This window comes from Triturus cristatus, chromosome 8 (assembly GCF_964204655.1).
Source record: "Triturus cristatus chromosome 8, aTriCri1.1, whole genome shotgun sequence".
Taxonomy (NCBI): domain Eukaryota; kingdom Metazoa; phylum Chordata; class Amphibia; order Caudata; family Salamandridae; genus Triturus; species Triturus cristatus.
Genome location: NC_140591.1, coordinates 747482043 through 747502430, shown reverse-complemented (window position 1 = coordinate 747502430; position 20388 = coordinate 747482043). Strand labels below are relative to the sequence as shown.

The window sequence follows — 20388 nt, the reverse complement described above, 5'->3', positions numbered from 1 at the left end:
CTTTAAATATTTTTTCTTAATATGGTCTTAAATATTTTTATGAATTTGATATAGAATATATGAAAAATGTGTTATAGTTTTTTACATTTATGTTGACAAAATTTTTAATGTTCAAATGTAATTGTTATTTTTTTTAAAAATGATTCATAGTATAAAAATGGTAATATATTTTGTTTACATTTCTATTTACAGTTTACTGTTATATGTTATTTTCTTATTCTATCATCCAGCCATTTACACTATTGTAAGTAGTTTTTATTTTAATATTTACTGTTTATTTTGTAAAAAAATGTAATCATTAAATATTTCATTATTTATAAATGTATATATTAGTTATAGAAAACTATACTGTATATATCAACTATAGCTTTCTCATTATTTATTGCGTTATAGTTACAAAGTTTTTATATTTGATTATAAATAATGATAATGTATATCTTTGCTTGATTGATTTTGCTACTAGAGGCCATGTTTACAAACCTATCCCATAACGTAGCACAGTACCCAAAGTTGTTGTGCTGCACTGCATGTAAGGGAGAGAGGAGGAAAGTGCCATATCCACAGAGATATGACATTTTCCACCCCTCACCCTAGCACAGGCACACAATTAGGCTGAAAAGCACCACACACACCAGTGCACTATAGTGCAAGGGTGTCTGCGTTAGTCTAGCACAAGCTTTGTACAAAATATATGCATAGACAAATTGTAAAAAGTTTTCCTACTTTGTATGTGTGCTGCACAGTGTAGCACACATGCATAGCCAGAAATGAAATGAGAAATAAAAGTAGACAAAGCCAAAATACCTTTGTTTTTTATTGAGAAAGTATCAAAGGATAAAGTACAATAATCAATACAAAAGCCCCATTTAATTTTACTTATCAATTGCAAATCTATGGAGTTTAGCATAAGTGGAAAATGTATTTATCATACCACCATAATAGCAATAATACTGAGATATAAACAAATACCTTAACCAACAGATCAAACATTTAAATTACATAAAATCTCCTGAAGGTAGCCACGCATACTGGACCCAACCCCTATGTATGCTTTTAATGCCTGCTTCAAAGTGGCGTTATTTTTAGGTGCAATACCCTGCTTATTATTGTTAGTAAATATGGTTTTGTGTCAAAAAGCATGGGTTGTGGCAAAGAAATACCCATGTAATATCCATGTAAATCCCCTCTGATACAGAGTAAGGCAAAGCAGCACTTTGTGTTAGATTTTAGGAAATGTTCATGCACAAAACAAGTTGTGGGCTAGAAAGTAAATCCAACTAAAAATGTTTTGCACATGTTTGCATCAATTTTGTGACACAAGCCCAGCAAAAAGGTTTGTAAATCTGGCCTCCAGACTGTTGCAGAAAAAAAAATGTATATTTATTTTTCATTTATAGTTCTTTGGCTAGGTTATTTTGTTTCAATGGTATATGAATATTGTTTACATATTAGTTTTGTATAATTTTGTTTTTACAGTTATATTTGTTAAATTTTTGCATACTATTTAGTTATTTATTGTGTTTTTAGTCTCCTATTTATTTGTTAACATGTGTGGTGGAAAATGATTATGTATAAGTTACATTGAATACACAATTATTCTATTTGTAGCGTTAAATACTCTAATATTAATGTATGTGCCATATTTTGTAGATATAAGATTATTTTTTAGAAATAATTTTACTTATATAAATTTTTTTTTATTTAGTATTAAATATATCCTGTGTACTAGTGTTAAACACCTTCAAAAAATTAACTTAGATTGGAGTGAAAATAGTAATGAGACTACTTTAGAGACTAAAACCTTTCCCTAAATAGTTTAGATTGGTGTGGAAATAGTAATTGTGAACCCATTAGTGTCCGGAGTTTACCCCTAAATGGCTTAGATTGAAGTGGGAATAGTAACATTTAACACTTTAGTGCCCAACACCTTCCCTTAAATGACTTTGGGGCTCATTATGTTTCGGTGTCTGGGACCGCCCGGCGGTCTCACCACTGCAATTAGGATGCACCCGCCATCCAGGGCATTTAACATTGCAGACTGTGCTGCTGGCTGCAGCACCGTACGCAATGCTAAAATGCCATGCTGTGCATTTCCCTGCACTAAGTGGCAGGCACCACACGGTGCCTGCCATGCAGTGCAGGGAAATTAATGGGGGGGTACCATGGGTACCCCCCCTGTGTCCCCCAACACAGAGGGGGCCTGCAACGGGCCCCCGAGTCCAGCCTCCGCCAGTGTTTTTGCGGTGGGATGACCGCCGCGAAAAGACAGTCAGAAAGGGATATCCTAACTCCCTGTGCCGCAATGCTGACCTGTGTTTTGGTTCCGCGAGGTGGTCGGAAAGAACCACCTTGCGGAACCCTGGCGGACGGACTTTCCGTCCGCCGGGGATACATTGGGATTCCCACCACCGTCCTAATTCAGCGGTGGGAATTTCCAGTGTGATGGCGGAACGCCTCCACCGCCGGCCCAGCGGTGGCGTTCCTTCCGCCATCCTTATGACCCCCTTATATTGGAGTGAGGATAGTGGATTGGACCACTTTAGTGTCCAACATCTTCCTCTAAATGGCTTAGATTAAAGTGGAACAGTAATTGTGATCTCTTTAGTGTGCAACATATCCCCCCAAATGGTTTCAATAGAAATGGGAGTAGGAAATGTAACCACTTAAGCATATAACATGTTTATTCTAATATGTTATATTAAAGTGTGCCTATTAAATGCAAAAGTATTGCATTTTTCACACACATCATTAGAATTGACATTTCTTAAAAGGAAGGTATAGCCCACATTTTATGATTTTTACATTGTTCTTTATTTCGCTTTATTATATTTTATTTATTGTTTATGTTTTTGAAACAAATATTTTATATAACATAATATTAATAAGTATTGTTATTTTTTTTAAACTTTTCTAATATTTTTTCTGAAATGCAAAACATGTTATATATTTATTTAACATTGTTTCACATATTGGTATTTTTCAACATTTTTGCAAACATACTACAATTTTTCTAACCATATACAATCCTTATACATTTGTTTGTACCAGGTTTTATGTAAATTTTAAAGTATATTATAAATAGTTCTATATTATATGATATAGTGTTCTCATAGCACTATTCATATTATACTTTTCATAATACATTTTTTATTCCTCATTTTCTAAATACATTTTGTCAGGAATCGTAGTCAGAAGCGCCTACCCAGCACGTAAAGACTACAACTCCCAGCAGCCCCGGGGCCCGGAAGTAGACGCCCATATAACGGCGTCCAACCTGGCCGGTGATGTGCGTTATTCTCTCGGAGGAGGAAGGTCGGAGAAAGCAGCGGCAGAGCTTAGCTGCGAAATACGAAGGGTAGAACGAGTCCAGAGCAGCCGTCAGACGGAGGTCCGCGGTGGGCGTGTCCCAGCTGCAAGCGGCGAAAACTATCGGCACGGAGCAGGTAGGAACCGTCCCTGGCTCCCTCCCAGTAACCCACGCTCCTAGACAAGTGCTCGGACGAGCACGAAGGTCCGAGTGCAGCGGAGGCGCTGTACTTCCCCGGAGCACCCGTGGAGGTGCACATTCCTGTTTTGCTGCTCGATTGAGCTAACTAACCCGGAGACACCACGCAATTACCCCGAGGAGGGCAGGCTCCTTTCAGGCAACCTAGAGGGGGCATAATTGCATAGAATTTCATGCTCGGCTGAGCAGAAGGAACTCAGGCGTATTTGCACCTAACTTTGTAATCAGGGGGAGCGCGGTTTGCGCGAGTCCCAATAAGGCTATACTCCTGGTGAGAGCCACCAGGGGGTACCCGTTGTAACAATAACCTACAGAGGCAAGACTCTTAGCGTGTTGATCCTCACGTGGTGAAGGAGCGCTGCAACTGTGAGAACGCCGGCGGCGGTGATACACCGTGGAAGCCATCCGGAGGTTCTTGGAGTCATATAGTGGAATAAGTTTGGAGTTGGACTCCTTAGTCTGAAGGAAGACTGGAGTTATGGGCCATTGCGTTGCGTGGCCAGTACTGGGTGATTGACGTTGAGAAACACAGAGGAGGTCTGTGTACTGGAGTGATATGGTTTTGTGGTCCTGAGAGAGGCATCTCAGAGATCGCGGGGAAAGACTCTCATTTAACCCATGGTAATTAATGGCACTAGCGAGACCTATATGAGAGTAGCTATCAAGTGTTGCTCTTGTATGAATGTTCTTATTTTTGTCTTACAGGTTCTATTCCCTGCTGTCTCTTCCCCTTTTCCTTTTCCCTCACCTGATCGCCTCTGGGCTCTGTAACCTTCTGGTTGGAGTCCGGGGATATCGGGAGGTGGACCCTTGTTATGTCGCCCGGACCCTGAGGAGCTCTGTAGTCCTAACAGAATAACGCACCCACGATATGTGCTCCTCCCGGTCCGGGGTTGTACGGCATGGCCACCTTGGAGGACGTAGTGCAGGCACTAGCCTTAGTCCAACAGGAACTAGTGGCATCGCGAACCGAGACGGCAGCCTTGAGGGACAGGGTAGATAGGTTGACACGTAACCCCTTTGATGCGTCCAGGGCGGGTGGCCCTCAGATTCAGGTGACGGTGCCACCGCCCATTCCCTTAGCCAGCCCTGAAAGATATGCAGGGGATCCGCAAAAGATACAAATATTCCTGACCCAGGTTATGTTACACTTCTCTTGTAAGCCTTCGTCTTTCCCCACCAATCACTCGCGGGTGGCTTTTGCCATTTCATATCTGGTGGGGGATGCGGCGTCTTGGGCGGTCCCGTTGGTCAGAAATAATTATGTCATTTTCTCCGACTGGGACGCGTTCAGAACAGCTTTTGAAGCGGTGTTCGATAGACGAACCACCACGTTCAGTACAGATAGAGAATTGTTATCCTTGAGGCAAGGAAAGAGTGACTTGGTTACCTACCTCACCTCCTTTAACAGGTTGGTGGTGGAGGCAGCGTGGCCCGAAGAAAAGAGAATGTCTCTTTTCTATCAGGGATTGAGCGACGATCTCAAAGACATAGTGGCACAGATCGACCCCCAGCCTACCACTTGCGCAGCAATGATGAATCTAGTATTGCGCCTGGATGGGCGCATCGCTGAAAGAGGGGGAGATAGATACAGAGGGGGAGGTTCCACGTATAGGCATCCGCGGAGAGATCAGGCTCCCTTGGCAACCGATAGCGAACCTATGGAGGTTGGGACAGTGAGAGCCCCCTTGTCTAAAGCGGAAAGGGAAAGCCGCCGCACCCTGGGCCTTTGTATGTATTGTGGGAAACGCGGACATTACGTGCGCGAATGTCCGGCGAAACCCAAGGCCACCAATGTTCCGTACAAAGGAAAAAGGGCAGCCGTTTCTACATTGAGCAAAGAAACAAGTAGCCAGGAGAGAGGCCCGTTGGGGACCTCGGGGGACACCGAGTGGAGAATACCTTCGTTGACTACGAACCGTTCCACAGATACCGAAGACCATATAGTGCTGCAAGCCGGACTAGAAGTAGGGCAGCAGGTGCATCAGGTCTTAGTAATGTTAGATTCAGGGGCCACTGGCAACTTTATCAATCAGGGGTTGGTCAGAACTTTGTCCATAGGGGTAGTCCCGCGGGGGTCCCCGGAAGAGGTACTGGCCGTGGATGGCGAGCCATTGAAATCTGGTCGAATCACGCTCCACACAGAAAACCTTAAGATGTCCTTAAGGGACGGGACTAACCAACATATAGAAGAAATAGAACTGAACATCATAGAGGCCCCTCAATATGAAGTCATACTAGGGATGCCGTGGTTCTGTAGCCACAACCCGACGGTGGATTGGAAGGAAGGAACGGTTCGGTTTCTTTCACCAGGGTGGGGAGAACGTTGTCTGCAGGAACATCAAGCGATGGCCCTCGCATTGACATATCCCTTTTGTGTCGCTACCGCGGCCGAAAAGGATGTGGACTTACCTGTGGAGTACTCCAGTTTTGTAGATGTTTTCAACAAAACTCAGGCTGAACGTCTTCCCCCACATAGGACATACGATTGTCGGATTGACCTGGTGGAGGGAGCGGTCATCCCCATGTGTAGGGTTTATGCGCTGTCAGAGCCGGAAACACGCCATTTGAGAGAGTATTTAGACCACTACTTGGCACTGGGGTTTATTAGGCTATCCCGGTCCCCGGCCGCATCACCACTATTTTTCATAGCTAAGGCCAACGGAGAGCTGAGAGCGTGTTGCGACTACAGGATGTTGAACAAGAACACCATCAGGAATAGGTATCCGCTGCCACTTATCAGCGTCCTGTTGGATCAAGTGCATGAGGCAGTGGTATACACTAGGCTAGACCTAAGAGGGGCCTATCATTCGGTGAGAGTCAGACAGGGGGACGTGTGGAAGACTGCGTTCAAGACCCGTTTTGGGCTGTATGAATATCTGGTGATGCCATTCGGGCTCTGTAATGCCCCGGCAGCATTCCAGTTTTTCTTGAACGAAGTCATGAGAGAGTATATGGACATCTTTGTAGTCGTCTACATTGATGACATTCTGATTTACTCCGCCACAGTAGAAGAACACACCAGGCACGTAGGGTTGATCTTGGAGAAATTAAGGGCAAACAAATTGTATTGTAAGCTCAGCAAGTGCGAGTTTGGGGTGACTACTGTGGAGTTCTTGGGAGTGATTCTGAGTCCGGAGGGGTTGAACATGTCAGAAAGAAAGGTGAAGGCGATCCGTGAATGGCCCATTCCAGGAACTGTTCAGGACGTTCAGAGTTTTCTGGGATTCGCGAACTATTATCGCTGATTCATACAGGAGTTCTCCCAGATCGCAGTGCCGATTACTCGTCTGCTTCGTAAAGGAGTGCCTTTTGTGTGGACAACGGAAGCCACAACAGCTTTTGAGCAACTCAAGACCGCGTTCACCTCGGCTTCCATACTCCGGCACCCTCAGACGGACGTTCCGTTCATAGTAGAAGCCGATGCTTCGGAGGAGGCCATAGGGGCCGTTTTGTCACAACGAGACAAGATCACTGGGCGGCTGCACCCGGTAGCCTTTCTCTCCAAGATTCTAGACAAGGCCAAATTGAACTACACTATCGCAGAGAAGGAACTGCTGTCAATAAAAAAGGCCTTTCAAGAATGGCGTCACTACTTGTGGGGGGCGCAACATACAGTGACGGTCTATTCGGACCACCGAAACCTTCAGTACATGAAGACAGCGAGGCATTTAACACCAAGGCAAATGAGATGGACTCTCTTTTTTGAGGAATACGACTTCCAAATCACCTTCAGGCCGGGCACAGATAATCGGAAAGCCGATGCACTGTCTAGACAGACCATCTCACCCCTGCACCCGTGGCTATCATTAATCCATCCAAGGTCATCTGTGTGTTAAGGGCAGACCTATTCATGGAAGAGGTGCGGATCAGCCGTTCCGTGGAGGAATGGAAGAAGTGGGCTCAGGAGGATACGGTGCGAATCCTGAAGAGGGGACTCCCTTTTCATCGAAACAGGCTGTTCCTACCTACAATCAAATTGCAGCGCCAAGCGTTTCAATGGTGTCACGTTTCGCCCTTGGCAGGTCATCCGGGGATCCGGAAAACATTGGAAGCCATGACCAGGCATTTTTGGTGGGAAAACATGTCCCGAGACGTCCACCGGTGGGTGACTCAATGCGAAGTATGCGCCAGAACCAAAGGAGAAAGAAGCCGAAAGAAGGGGGAACTGCTCCCTCTACCCACTCCCCAACAACCATGGAGGAACATCAGTCTAGATTTTGTAACCAGTCTCCCTATGGATCAGGGGTGCTCGGCTATCCTGGTCGTAGTGGACAGTTTGACCAAGATGGGTCACTATGTCCCTTGCAGAAACCTCCCTACGGCAGGACAGACAGCCCAACTGTTGTTGGCTCATGTGGTGAGATTCCACGGCCTGCCTGCCGTGATTGTTTCGGACCGGGGCCCTCAATTTATAGCCAGTTTCTGGAAGACATTGTGTAAGGCGCTACACGTTGAGTCCGCCACTTCTACCAGCTTTCATCCTCAGACCGACGGACAGACGAAGCGCCTAAATCAGACATTGAAGCAGTTTCTGAGGTGTTACGTGTCAGAGGCACAAGGCTCCTGGGTCTCCATGCTTTGGTTGGCAGAGCTATCATACAACAACACCCTGCACAGTTCTATAGGAGTGTCCCCGTTTATGGCAAACTTTGGGTACAACGCCAAGACGCTCCCGGTGGAGATCCCAGCAGAGGTGACCAATCAACCATCCGTTCAGGCACACGTACACGCTCTACAAAGGCTGCATCAGAAGACGCAGCAGGCGCTTCAGGCAGCCAAACAATCCTATAAGAGATGGGAAGACCGGAAAAGGATCGATGGTCCTCAGTATGCTGTAGGGGATAGAGTCTGGCTGTCCACCAGAAACATCAGATTCAAGCTACGCAGCTTTTTCCATCCCAGATACATCGGTCCTTATACCGTAGTGCGGCAGGTCAATCCAGTGGCGTATCGACTCCGTCTGCCAGGCTCTCTCAGAATCCACCCGGTTTTTCATTGCAGTCTGTTAAAGCCGGCGGTAAAGGCCAGAAGGAGAGCCCCGCCACCGGTTTGGGGAGAACACGGATTGGAATACGAAGTCCGGAGCATCCTAGACGCGTATAGTACCGCAGGGGCAAGTTGTGGTTCTTGGTCGCTTGGAAGGGGTACACGGCGGAGGATGATTCCTGGGAACCAGCAGAGGCTGTGTACGCGCCGACTGCGGTGAAGAGGTTCTATGAAAGGCATCCGGGGAAACCAGGAGCTAGGAGGCGCTTGGGGAGAGGACCTTCAGTCAGGAATCGTAGTCAGAAGCGCCTAAGCAGCGCGTAAAGACTACAACTCCCAGCAGCCCCGGGGCCCTTAAGCAGACGCCCATATAACGGCGTCCAACCTGGCCGGCGATGTGCATTATTCTCTCGGAGGGGGAAGGTCGGAGAACGCAGCGGCAGAGCTTAGCTGTGAATTACGAAGGGGAGAACGAGTCCAGAGCAGCCGTCAGACGGAGGTCCGCGGTGGGTGTGTCCCAGCTGCAAGTGGCGAAAACTATCGGCACGGAGCAGGTAGGAACCGTCCCTGGCTCCCTCCCAGTAACCCACGCTCCTAGACAAGTGCTCGGACGAGCACGAAGGTCCGGGTGCAGCGGAGGCGCTGTACTTCCCCGAAGCACCCGTGGAGGTGCACATTCCTGTTTTGCTGCTCGATTGAGCTAACTAACCCGGAGACACCACACAATTACCCCGAAGAGGGCAGGCTCCTTTCAGGCAACCTAGAGGGGGCATAATTGCATAGAATTTCATGCTCGACTGAGCAGAAGGAACTCAGGCGTATTTGCACCTAACTTTGTAATCAGGGGGAGCGTGGTTTGCGCGAGTCCCAACAAGGCTATACTCCTGGTGAGAGCAACCAGGGGGTACCCGTTGTAACAATAACCTACAGAGGCAAGACTCTTAGCGTGTTGATCCTCACGTGGTGAAGGAGCGCTACAACTGTGAGAACGCCGGCGGCGGTGATACACCGTGGAAGCCCTCCGGAGGTTCTTGGAGTCATATAGTGGAATAAGTTTGGAGTTGGACTCCTTAGTCTGAAGGAAGACTGGAGTTATGGGCCATTGCGTTGCGTGGCCAGTACTGGGTGATTGATGTTGAGAAACACAGAGGAGGTCTGTGTACTGGAGTGATATGGTTTTGTGGTCCTGAGAGAGGCATCTCAGAGATCGCGGGGAAAGACTCCCATTTAACCCATGGTAATTAATGGCACTAGCGAGACCTATATGAGAGTAGCTATCAAGTGTTGCTCTTGTATGAATGTTCTTCTTTTTGTCTTACAGTTTCTATTCCCTGCTGTCCCTTCCCCCTTTCCTTTTCCCTCACCTGATCGCCTCTGGGCTCTGTAACCTTCTGGTTGGAGTCCAGGGATATCGGGAGGTGGACCCTTGTTACGTCGCCCGGACCCTGAGGAGCTCTGTAGTCCTAACACATTTATTGAGAATTTTTACATATTATATAACATTGTTACATATTTTGAAAAACATTTTTAAACTGTTTTTGCTTACAGTCCCATTGTTTTATCTCCATTATTTTCTGTAATATTGAATATTGTTATTTCTTTGCAACTAAGAGAGAAAACATTTGTAAAGACTAATCACTGTTAAGTACTAACTTGCTTCCAAGGGGGACAGAAAAACACTTGATACCGGGGGTGTTTCTGTGTGTGCATGTGTGAGAACTGAAGTTTGGCTGGCAGTTTGCATGTACTGATGTTTGTCTGGCTGTGTGTATACTGGCATTTTGCTGGTGGTGTGTGTGGACTGGCGCTTGGCTGGCGGTGTGCATGATGGCGCTTGGCTGGCAGTGTGCATGGACTCATCGTTAAGGGTTATGAGATGCACTCTTATTTTTAAATGCATCTGTTTGTGTTTTTGTAAGAGGTTTCGGAGGGACACAACATTAACATGGGAAGCTTTGGAAATGGCATAATATTTCTATGCGTGGATTGAATTGGAATGCAGATTTAAAAATAAGAGGTTTAAAAATGGAGAACAAAAACATAAGAATGGAGTCAATTGTAAATTACAAGCAGGCGCAGGAAAAGCCCAGGCGTTTAAGCAGTGCAACAGGAATGGGGAGAAGAAGTGCCCCACATATTGAAATAGTGTGCATGGACTGGCTCTTGGTTGGCAGTGTGTGTGGACTGTCCCTTGGCTGGTGGTGTGGCTTGTACAGATCCCCCACTTTTTTTTGTTCCCCAGAATCCTCTGCAAAGCTCAAATTTAGCTAAAAAGTCACATTTTCATCACATGTCTGTGTGGGAAAGTTAAAGGATCGCTGCGCCGGCACAAATTTCCTACCACCCAGCGTTCCCCTCAATCTCCCGATAAAAATAATACTCACTTGTGTGCCCAAAGCAAAGTCACCCTAAAAATGTATTAAAAAATCTGCCGTTATGGACACGCTTTAATTTCCCCTCAGTTTTTAGGCTGAATCTACTTCGGGCACCCTCACAAGTGAGGTATCATTTTTATCGGGAGACAGAGGGGAACGCTGGGAGGTCTGAAATTTGTGCAGGCACGCTGATCTCATGCAGAAATGTAAGGCAATTTTGTTGTTGAATTTTAGGTTTGCAGGGGATTCTGCATAAGAAAACATTGGGGAATCCACGCAAGCCATAATTTCTTGGACTACCTGGGTGTCTAGTTTTCAGAAAAGTCTGGGTTTGATATGTTAACCTGGATGGCCACCAAGCCAGGAACAAAAACACAGGTATCCCCCATCTATCACAAAACAACCTGTTTTTGCAAAGTAGACTTCTGCGTTTTGGACCAAGTCTCAGAGACCAACTAGGGAAAACTATCAAACCCAGATATTTTTAAAAAACAGACACCCAGAGGAGTCCAGGGAGGTGTGGCTTGCATGGATCCCCCACCATTTTCTTAACCAGAATCTCCTGGAAACCTAAAATTCAGCTAAAATAAAATCACTTTTTCTTCACATTTCTGTCAGAAATAACGGCGCGGGACAAATTTCCAACCACTCAGCATTTCACTTGGTCTCCCAATAAAAATGATACCTCACTTGTATGGTTTCTAGTTCTCAGAAATATCTGGGTTTGGTAGGTTTTCCTAGATGGCTTCTGAGCCCGGGTCTAAAAATGCCGTCGTCTCCTTGAAAAACCAGGTCGTTTTCTGATGATTTTGAAGTCTCCACAATACGTTTTGGGCCTATGCCTGTCATGGGTACTTGGCCCAACAGCACAAGTGAGGTACCATTTTTATCAGGGGACATGGGGGAATACTGGGTGCATAGCAATTTGTGGCTCCTCACAGATTCCAGAACTTTCCATCACAGAAAGGTGAGGGAAGTGTATTGGTTAGCTAGGTTTCCCCTAGCTGCCAGCTGAGCTAGGGTCCAAAATCCACAGCTTGGCACATTGCAAAAAAGGGCCAGTTTACACTGGAAGAGTGTCATGTGTCCTTATTGTGTTTTGGGCCATTTCCTGTAACAGTCACGAGACCTACCCGCACATGCGAGGTACCATTTTTATCAGGAGATTTGAGGTAATGCTGGGGGGGTGGAAGTTTGTGGCTCCCTGCAGATTCCAAAACTTTCCATCACAGAAAGGTGAGGAAATTGTATGGGTTTTCAAGATTTACCTAGCTGCCGGCTGAGCTAGGGTCCAAAATCCACAGCTAGGCACATTGCAAAAAAAGGGTCAGTTTACACTGGAAAACTGCCGTGTGTCCTTATTGTGTTTTGTGCCATTTCCAGTTGCGGCCACTAGGCCTAGCCACACATGTGAGGTACCATTTTTTTCAGGAGATTTGAGGAAATGCTGGGCCGGTGGAAGTTTGCGGCTCCCTGCATATTCCAAAACTTTTCATCATAGAAATGAGCAAGATGTGTTTTTTTCTTACAAAGTTTGAGGTTTGCAGGGGATTCTGGGTAACAGAACCTGGTGAGAGCCCCACAAGTCACCCCATCCTGGATTTCCGTGAGTCTTTTTTTCAAAAATGTATAGGTTTGCTAGGTCTCCCGAGGTGCTGGCTGAGTTAGGGTCCAAAATCCACGTTCTGTGTCCAGGTTGTGTTTTGGGCTATTTCCTGTCACAGCCACTAGGCCTACTCACACAAGTGAGGTACCATTTTTATCGGTAAACTTGGCGGAATGCTGGGTAAGTGGAAATTAGTGGCTCCCCACAGATTTCAGAACTTTTCATCACAGAAAAGTGAGGAAAATGTGTTTATTTGTTGACAAAGATTTTGGTTTGCAAAGGATTCTGGTGACCAGAACCTGGTGGTAGCTCAATAGGCCACCACATCATGGATTTCTCTGGGTGTCTAGCTTTAAAAAATGTATCAGTTTGCTAGATTTCCCTAGGTGCCGGCTGAGCTATGGTCCAAAATTCACAATTAGCTACATTGCAAAAACAGAGTCAGTTTTCACTAGAAAAATGTGATGTGTCCACATTGCTTTTTTGGGCCGTTTCCTGTCATGGGCACTAAGCCTACCCACACAAGTGAGGTACCATTTTCATTGGAAGTCTTAGGAAATACAGAATAGTAGAGCAAGTGTTGTTACCAATTGACTTTCTATGCATTTCTGCCTTCCAAATGTAAGACAATGTGTAAAAAAGAAGTCATTTTGAACAATGCCCTCAATTTCACATGCCAGTATGGGTACTCCCAAATTCAGAGATGTGCAAATAGCCACTGCTTCTAAACTCCATACGTTATTCCCATTTCAGAAACACATAGGTTTCCTTGATATCTATTTTTCAGTCTTTATATTTGACCAAATAATTTGCTGTATACCCTGTACACAATGAAAAAACATTGCATAGTGCAGCTCAGTTATTGGCTCTGGGTACCTTAGGTTCTTGGTAAACCTACAAATCCTATATATGCTCACAACCAGGAGGGTCCACTAGATATAATGGTATGTTACTTTTAAAAATATGCCATACAAGAAGTTACAGGTGAAAACATAGGCACAAATGGCTGTTTTTTTTAACAAAGCTTCAATATTTTTTTTATTTAACTTTTACTTTCTACAGGAAAAACTTGAAGGATCTACACAAACGACCTCTTACTGAATTCAAAATGGTGTCTATTTTTTTAGAAACCTATAGCTTTCTGGGATCCGTTATTAGTTTCACACCCATCTCTACCACTAACTTGAAAGAGGTTGAAAGAACAAAAAATAAGATAAATAAGCTATGTCCCACTAAAATGCCAAAACTATATAGAAAATGTTGGTTCTTTTGATAAAAGTCTGGCTGTTCCTGAAAGCTGGAAAGATGGCGATTTTAGCACCAAAAACCATTTGCAGGGAAAAAAACGAACGCTTTCTTCTGCAGCATTTTATTCCCATTTTCACCCGTTAAAGAAAATGCAGCTGTATTTTGGCTAATGTCTCAGTCCTCTCCAGGGAAATCCACAAACCCTTGGTACCTTTAGAATCCTCAGGATGTTTGAAGAAAAGGATGCAAATTTGGCGTGGATACCTTATGTGAACAAAAGTTACAGGGGCCTAAGCCCAAACTACCACAAATAGCTAAAAAAAAAAGGTTTAGCACAGAGGAGAAAAGGCCTAGCAGCGAAGGGGTTAGAGTTTAGCATATGGGGTGTCTTTTGTAAATACAACAGACACCTCTGACCCTCAAACCTTAGGTCTGCCTGCCGCATATAGAGACATTTTGGCCTGTAAGTTTTCCATCAGTAGAACCCCATTGCCTGTATCAACTGAAGATTCCTCCAATTCCACGACCGAGTAGGGGCCGTCTTAGGAAAGTTATTAAATCACCTCCTCTATTTTGGGTGATCAGTGCAATGTATTTTTTTCTGTCTGTCACTACCAGGAAACACTTGGCAGCTAGAGACAGAAAAAAAAAATCGCCCCCATGCCCTGGAAGAAAACTGCAAGGGCCTTTTTCACAAAAGTCGTTCACACTCGTGGCAGACACACCACAGTTGTGGGGAAATCTCCGCACTCAAGGAGGAATCTCTGCAATGAGAATTCTCATTGATGAGAATCCTGTCCCAATTGAAGAGACTCTTCCACAATGGCGGGGCCTCCGCCATGAGTGCGGAGGCCCTTTGTGAATCAGGCCTCCAGAGTGTGGGTATCATTCATTTTTTCCCAGAAACTTACTACTGCTTCTGGTGTTTGTTTCTGAAAAACAACAATTTGAGAAATGTTTGGTGAGGTGCTGTCAGAACTGACAGTGGCCACCTATCAATCTTTTTGTACATTGAAAGGAACTGCTTTGACAGCCGAAATGACCACTGGGCTGGCAGTCATCTCTACATTTGGCAGATGATAGTAGTCAGTCAGGGTGACAGAGGTAATATACTCCTTCAGCCTGATGGATGGAGTACTGTGCACTAAACTATTAACCTCCTTTGGTTGATAGGAGCTTTGGAATGGTTTGTCACTCTCTTGTTGGAATAGTTTAGACCCTGGCCAAATCACCAAGTTTATACCTCATCATAATTTCAAGAAGGGCTTCTTCTAACTTTGAGCTATTGAATCATAGGAAAATCATATCATGTTGATTACATGTGCAATCAGAACATAATTCTATCTTTTGCCTGGGGTCTTGTTCTGTTCATTTACTTGTTTCCGTCTAGGTGCTTTTGTTTTTGAGAAAATGCTGCAATTAGATTTTAATCTACTTCACCACAGATGAAAAATAAACTTACCTGCAAGGAACTGAACTCGATGTTCCTCTGGAGTTATGAAATGCTTCTTTGCAGTTTGTACAACTTTAGGTAAATCATAGATGATTGCTGTGGAATTTGGATTTTCCAAAAGACATTGCTTGGCTAGTGCTCCGGTGCTGCCTTATAGACGAAAACAAAATCCAGGAAAAAAGTTAGCGTTTGACTTGCATAAGTCTTTCAAATGTTCCTGTTGTCTGATGGAAAGAAACCTAAATGAAGGGAGTTATGATGTGCAGGACGATACTCAGTGGCAAGGAAAGATGTCATCCCTGAGGCTTGATTGAAATGGTAATAACAGCTTTGGTTTGAGGTTTAAGGATATATTTTAAGGAGTGTTTCAACCATTGCCTCTTCAAAATACATGATTAATATGTGTGGAAATTCGTTATTAGTCTTCTTCTGTGTAAACATTAGTCATATGTTAGAGTTTTAGCGCTCCCTGGGAATTGTGCATATCTGGGTAATGGGTGGTGGATATGTTTTAACAGTGATGTTCATCAACCAGCTAGTGTTAGGGTTAATAGCTGTGCAGAAAAAAAAATGTTTTTCATTATTCTCATCATCATATAGAATGAAGTTGTCCTTTGTGTGAGTTATCTTTAGGTGGTCAGGAATATCTATATCCTAAAAACCTCTTGGGCATCTTGTGGCTTACCTTATGTTTCTTCTAGTTCTAGTAATTAGATTTTTTTTGAGTTTGGTATTGAGAGTAATTGTCCTATTACTTTACAATGAACATTAGGGATATGGACCAGAGTCACAAACTGCATTTTGGAGTATCTACAGTATTGTTCCAGTAGTACAATCTACTTACTAATAAAAATGGATTTGACTGTGGTTGCAAATCTGTGCCTCAACCTCTCCTATTGTTTCAATTGGGATATCTCCACCACATAGGTGGCAATCTCCACTCACATAGACATACATTTTTGTAGTAAGGGTGGCACAATGGGAAGTGGGTGGAAATGGGGACAAAATAGTTGTACTTTATGGACATTAAATCGTTAATACAAAGCACAATCACTAAAGAGTAAGGCAATTGCAATTCACAAATTACACATCTAATTCCACTACAGATCTAATAGAGACAATACAGACTCAAACGTACTTTAGTCAGGCCTATGAGTACATCAAGCATCTCACATGGCCAACCAATGGCACTAAAACACAGAAAACAATGAGTTACCAAATACCACTAGCAGAAAAATAGGAAGATGCAAGGATTTTTTTGTGACTTTACTAACTTTTTTTTGAAGGTATAATGTAATTTTGCAAAATGTACCAATATTGTTAAACTCGAAATTACTTTTTAAAAGTTATCACAAAAAGGCTCCCAATATGGTAACTCACCCGTTAATGCTTAGGATGACACAGGACTCCACTACTCAGCTGTATGTGATATTTATTAAACAACCAATTACATGCAGACTGACCACATAACAAATTAACGCAACACCCAATTACTTTTGGTTTCACTTTATCAATGAATGCCTTTGCTGCTTTGGCCATTCTTTTGAATAATTATTGAGTGAGGATGAGAACTAGGGTTTACAGGCACTTGGGTCACATGAGCATCTCTGGTATGACATCTCAAACATACTCACTCATTACTAAACTCAAAACACATTATTGTCACAGTCACAGTATGCATGTGTGGATGATGTAGTACATTTACTATAAAACTAACTCTTAAAATATATCACATCTTTATTGTAGGTGATTCTGGGTATGCACTCTCTCACCATCTCTTCACACCCTTCCAATGTCTAAACATACAGACTCAAAAGAAGTATAATAGGTCACAGACTCATACACAAGCTATGGTTGAACACACTTTTGGTATCTTTGAGTCATGTTTCAGGTATCTTGACAATTTGGGGAGGGTACTGCTTTACTGCCCAGTAATTTTGTGCAGGGTAGTAGTAGCCAGTTGCATGTTGCATACCTTTGCCTTGACAGAGCTTACATCACCGCTGAACTACAGACCCATTCAGATTCCCAGAGCTGGGCACAACACAGAAGTCAGGGAGTGCACCTTAGTTTCTAGTTCCCTTGCTGCATTATTGTGGTTGGACAATGTCTTTTCAAAGATGGTGGAGTATTACATCATTCACATCTACTATTCAGAGATGATACTCCTTCACTACCATAATAACACAACCAAAGATGCTATGTTATATTTATTAATACAATTTCACTTCACTTTTACATTGATTCTATCACAGTTATATATTTAAACAAAACTGTAATCATACCCATACTTTACACAAACGGTTAATTGTGGTTTCACATTTTATAAATCAACTCCCTTTCACATTAAACCTCCTCCTCCTAGGTTTTTTAGAATCATCTGCATGCAGGTTAAAGACACATGTGGAAAAGAGATGTCTTCATATGGCACTGCCCTCCATTCTCAGCACAGAGATCTCTGCCTACAACTACAAACAGGAAGTTAAATTAGGCACAGACAAAGGAAATCCACCGTCTTCTAATCATTGTCAGCCATACCACAATCAACCTTGATTATGAAGCTCCTTAGTGATTTAAAAACCCACAAATGGTGGAGGTACAAGATGAGACGGTCTCTATCTTTACTGCTCAGGATTTGAACATTATTTGTGTGGGGTTATACAGAATTACTTTCAGCTCTATGGAGGTCCAAAGACACAGCCGAACATTGCGACAAGTATTAAGATTTGCAGAGGCACTGGGTCACAGTGCGGTGCAGGGAAGTCCTCATGTGCAACTATAAGGAGTGCCTCAAACACTGGGAGGCCTTTCGGCATGCATCAAGGTGAACGGTGCATGCTTTATTCTTTGAATAGTCAAAAACAATAGTCCAAATTATAAATAAAGCCACTCCCACAAACTAGAGGGGGTATCTGAGCACAGCTCCTGCTTTGGGGGCAAACGTTCTTGACCATTCTCCAGTTCATTTTTCATCACCTCAACATTAAAATCCTCCTCTGACACAGATATGATGAGCTGTCTGTGGCAGGATCCAACGCCCCTGAGAAATGTGATACAAATTATTTCATTTGAACATTCAAATTAGGAATTGACCCAAAATTTGTGGCCTCTTTTGATTGGACTATGCTTTTTATATTGTTTCTATGCCTATGCTCTTTTGTAAAAATAATTTGCCCACACCCCTCCAACTTAATTGTTCCCTATAAATAAGGACACTGTGTTTTTTATTTTACTACAACCCATTATTTATATCATCTAATATACAACATATTTTGGTTTATTGTTTATAAAATATAAAAGAAATATTTTTTATGTATTGTTGATTTTCAAAGAGAAAGTTAAATCTGATTAAATGATATTCAACCTTCAGAACTGATTGTGAATTATATAGAGATGAAATCACTACACACTTATATTATATTTAGTGTTGTTATTAGAGATTTACAAATGTAGATTTGCAAATGGTGCATGCAAAATAAGTTTAAATGTGTGTTTCAGTGAGTGAGATGTTAAGGGAGTAGTAAAAATGAACCAGCGACTGGTTTTAATGACCTGGCATGGGGTGTTGTCCATGTCTTCAGCTACAAAATATATGTTGTGATTCTGGTTGCAATGGTCCTTGTGAGGTTGCTTGAGCGGGTATTTGTGATGGTGATGATGTCTGAAGTAGTACATGAGGTGACACTTTAGGTGGTTCTTAAAGTGATGCTTGTGGTTGTGATGGTTGAGGGGGAGGTGGCACGTTTCTGGGTATTGCAGTGGGATTCACATACAGGTTGTGGCTCCTCTGTTAAATCCTATGCATGCCTTAGTTCTGCAGATTCACATTTTCATTAATTTGTTAATGACCCTGTCATCTTCATTGTTAAGACATGCTGCATTACATTTACTTCTTCACGGTTCATCTTTGCCTTGTCTTGGTAACAATATACAACATTATCCAATGCACAGCTCTGCTTGTCAACCTTCTCAGGTAGTCCTCGATGGTGAATCATAATTTCACACAGAGTTTCCCCGTGTCACAAATATACAATTATACAGCCTGAGTGAAAAGCAGGATTTAGCTACGCCAATCCCCCCCCTTGGTGGTTGTTTGACATGGCTAGCAGTTTTTCCATAATGGAGATGGTTGTCATCTGATTAATACAATGGAAGAGCTTCTCTTTATAATGACTGAGAGAGGACCAGAGATTATATTGCATGGGAGGAGTGCATGGGGTAGTTAATTCAGCTACATGAAGGTTAAGGGCTGTGTGTAAGGACATGTATCATGGCTACTGAGCTACTGGCAATCCTCAGGAGAGACCTTGGAAGAGGTTTGCTGTATGATTGTGAGGTAATATGGCTGATGGTTTCTGTTTCAATTTCAGTTTAATTTAATATGCACAACTGATTAAAGTCAGTAGGTACAAGTAAGAAAATAATTCAAGAGAAAACCCTTAATAAAAATTAAAACAACAGTTTAAAATTGGGTCAGTTAGATTAAAGTATGTGAGTATTGGTTAACAGCATAAACAAATTCCATGTTGGTTAAGGGCAATCCTCAGGGATTCCCTTCTATCCTGTATGAAAGCTGGGCATATGCAAACCAGGTGGTCTATGTCCTCTTTACAAGTCCCACATAAACGGCAACTGATTGATGCGCTGGTCCTTTGCCATGGGAGTCTATACAGGAGAGCTTGTAAGTGGCCAAAGTGAAAGAGCATGAATTTCAGTTTTAAGAACACAGAGTACCCAGACTCAAAATCGCACTGAGATTTTAGGCTCGTGTAGGTCTATAGCAACATCTAAGTGTGAGATCGTTTGGAAAGTATTAAGTTGCCTGCAGCTATGGAGGGCTTCTTCATTGAACAATTGATACACTTTTTTAGGGTGGAGTATGATATGTTTAAATCCCAAAGAGAATCCAGTCCAAAGGTTTGCAAGGCTGCATCCACATATAACCTGGCGGCCTAAGAGGAATAGTTAGCTAGCACAGACCATAATATTGTGTCAATGGAGTAGCCAGCTCTAGTTTTCAGACTGTAGCAGTCTTTGCTATAAGTGCCCTGTCTGTCTAATGATTGTTTAACAATCCCAAGTTCGAGATGTATTTGCGCTAGTGAGGCATATTAAGGCAGATTAAAGGTGCTCCTGTACACTCTTGATATTTTAGTATACAACAGTGAGGCATTGTGGATACACAGTGCCTCACTGCAATAGGTCAAGGTTG

The 20388-nt window shown here is 43.3% G+C and overlaps 1 protein-coding gene across 1 annotated transcript in view; it reads right to left on the bottom strand.

Moving 5' to 3' along the window:
• The window catches only part of LOC146805016 (acetylserotonin O-methyltransferase-like), a 498405-nt gene that overhangs the window by 26642 nt on the left and 451375 nt on the right, over nt 1-20388 (bottom strand). Inside the window, exon 6 of the mRNA XM_085620449.1 lies at nt 15186-15326. Coding sequence (XP_085476575.1) covers nt 15186-15326 — 141 coding nt within the window. The remainder of the gene's footprint in view (nt 1-15185; nt 15327-20388) is intronic.